Below are 2,517 nucleotides of genomic sequence, written 5' to 3'. Positions count from 1 at the left end.
TTCCTTATGCTTTTCTGTCTAAACGGTCTCGATGTTTTACTTTAGCCTGTATAACCCAATTCCAAAGATAGAATGAGAACAAGCAGGCAGCAGCTGGCTGGGGTACATAATGGGTAGCAGGTGTGTGGTCGGGAATAGGGACATTTACCGTGGCAAGTAATCCCCAGAACATCTGGAACACAATCCCCTTTTACAAATGAGGAACCAGGGGCCTAAGGCCAAATTTCACTTTTTTTTTTTCCTCTTTGAGAAAGGGGTAATTTGCATGTATGTCTTGACTTAAGAAAAGTGAATACCCCAAAATCCCCAGTTGCAGAGCCTGCAGCAGCTGCGAGGGTCACTTATGCTAGAAACATCCATAAAAACAAGGGCCGACTCAGAGTCTCCTCTGTAGGTATCAGCACCTCTAAGGCACACGCTCGCACTCGCCAGTTTTGCAAAGCAAAGCACTCTGCTGATTCTACGCATCCCCCCCCCCACCCCCCCCCCCACCCCCCCCCCCCGACACTGCTCTCCTCCAAATAATCAAAGGGTTGAGCGGTGTTAATTAATCTCTCTAAAACTTGAGAGGGTAATTCTTTGAGTTGCTTGTTACGCAGACATCAGCTGAAAAACATTCAGAAGAACAGTGGTTCTGCCTCCGTGAGATTGCTAGACCCAAACAGACAAACTGACCCCTTCTCCGGCCTGTCTCTCCTACACATCCCCCCAGAACACCCCGGCAAATCCCCTACAGAACACCCCATCACCCAGATTCCTCTCGGCCTGTGGCTGATGGAGGCTCACACCTGCCACCCCAGCTCCCTCTTCCCGTTTTCGTATTTCAATGCCAGTGAAACAGCAGCCAGTACTTGTTTGGTTTATGATCTGGGTTTTTTTTTTTTTTTTAAAGTACAAATAATAATTCTTTCAATATAAATATACAGTCATATGAAAAAATACTACAGAGTTACAACAATTGTGATCACTGTCCAGCAGGAACATATTTCATTGCTAATAGAGTCAGAGATCCTATTCTCCATAAAAATATGTCATTTTCACCTCTTTCTGTGACACGTGCGAGCACAGCCAAGTCCTTGTCCTACAATCGAGTCCTTTGTGAGATGATTTAAATATGCCGGTGATGAGTGTCTAACATACCCAGGAATCAAGGCTATGGAAGCGAGCTAGAATTTCAGTCCAAGAATACAACTGTCATAGACAAGGATGATATAAATCACTTCACCAGATGGTGAAAACACCTCGGATTTCACCCATAAATCTCCATCAGGCAATAAATTACTTACAAAAAAAAACAACACAGAACAGAGCAGCCCGGGCATGTTTCTCCCGACTGTAGCATGAAGTGCCCCGGCCGTCGAGCACCCCGGCGCCGGGAGGGAGCGCGTCACTTGGCCGGAGCGGACCGCAGGGTCCCCAGGATTCTGTCCCAGTGTGTGAAGTAGGGGGCGAAGTTGCAGTTAAACTGCGAGTGGTGCAGGTCGTGGTGGGCCACGCCACCGTACCAGCCAAAGGGCACCAGCCTGTGCGTGGACCAGGGGAAGTCGTAGCCGGAGTGGTCCTCCACGGACAGCCAGATGTTGAGCAGGTGGAAGGCCAGCACGCTCAGCGGGTGGCACTGCAGCAGCACCACGTTCAGCACGTGGAAGAAGCCCAGGGAGAGCAGCTCCCAGGCGCCCATGTACTGCGTGGCCAGCGCGAAGGAGGCCGCGTGCTGGTGGTGCAGCTTGTGGAAGGTGCGATACAGCCAGGGCACCCTGTGGTGCAGCACGTGCCAGGCGAAGACCTCGGCGTCGAAGAGCAGCAGGCAGCCCAGCACGTGGCGCGCCAGCTGCAGCAGCTCGGGGGCCTCGCGGGGCCAGGGCGCCGGGCCGCGGGCGCAGTGCAGCAGCGAGGCGGGCAGCAGCAGCGCGACGTGCTGGCACACGGTCCGGCCCAGGCAGCCCAGCAGCTGGCGCGCCGACGGCCCGCAGTCCGGGTGCACCTTGTAGCGCCGCAGCGCGCGCACGCGGGGGCACAGCAGGTCCAGCAGCACGAAGGGCAGGCAGCAGCCCAGGTAGGCGGTGATGGAGAAGAGGACCGCGAACGGCGGCGACTGCGCGAGCGCGGCCCGGGCGCGCACCTGGTCCCAGAGCGGCTGCAGGAGGAGCTGGCCCGGCGGGCCCAGGGCGAGGGGCCCCGAGCTGTTGTGGCTGCTCATGCTCGGCTCTGACGGCCGCGCTCGCCCGCCGCCTTTTGTGGGCGCCGCGGCCCCGCCCCGGTGATGTCAGCCTGGTGGTGTCAGCCGCCCCGGAGACGTCAGCCCCGAGCTGGAGCTGGAGCTGGACCTGCAGCTGGAGCTGGAGGAAGACCCCCCAGGGCCGCCCCGGGGCGCATCTCCGCGGCCCCGCCCCCGCGAGGTCAGCCCAGAGCTGGAGCTGAAGCTGGACCCGCGGGAAGACCCCTCCCCAGGGCCGCCCGGGTGCGCATCTCCGCGGCCCGCCCCAGCGAGGTCAGCCCCGAGCTGGAGCTGGAGCT

The 2,517-nt window shown here is 57.9% G+C and overlaps 1 protein-coding gene across 1 annotated transcript; it reads right to left on the bottom strand.

The window, feature by feature from the left end:
- Positions 1-851: 851 nt before the first annotated feature.
- Positions 852-2,221, bottom strand: CH25H (cholesterol 25-hydroxylase). The gene has a single exon (XM_072819100.1). The coding sequence runs from the start codon at positions 2,198-2,200 to the stop codon at positions 1,388-1,390; it is 813 nt and encodes a 270-aa protein (XP_072675201.1). The 5' UTR covers positions 2,201-2,221; the 3' UTR covers positions 852-1,387.
- Positions 2,222-2,517: the final 296 nt, after the last annotated feature.

Source organism: Canis lupus (assembly GCF_048164855.1).
Source record: "Canis lupus baileyi chromosome 27 unlocalized genomic scaffold, mCanLup2.hap1 SUPER_27_unloc_1, whole genome shotgun sequence".
NCBI lineage: Eukaryota > Metazoa > Chordata > Mammalia > Carnivora > Canidae > Canis > Canis lupus.
This window is presented reverse-complemented; position numbering and strand designations above follow the sequence as displayed.

Bases quoted from the DNA above. Each gene is read 5' to 3' on its own strand.
- CH25H (XM_072819100.1), bottom strand. From the start codon at position 2,200: ATGAGCAGCCACAACAGCTCGGGGCCCCTCGCCCTGGGCCCGCCGGGC.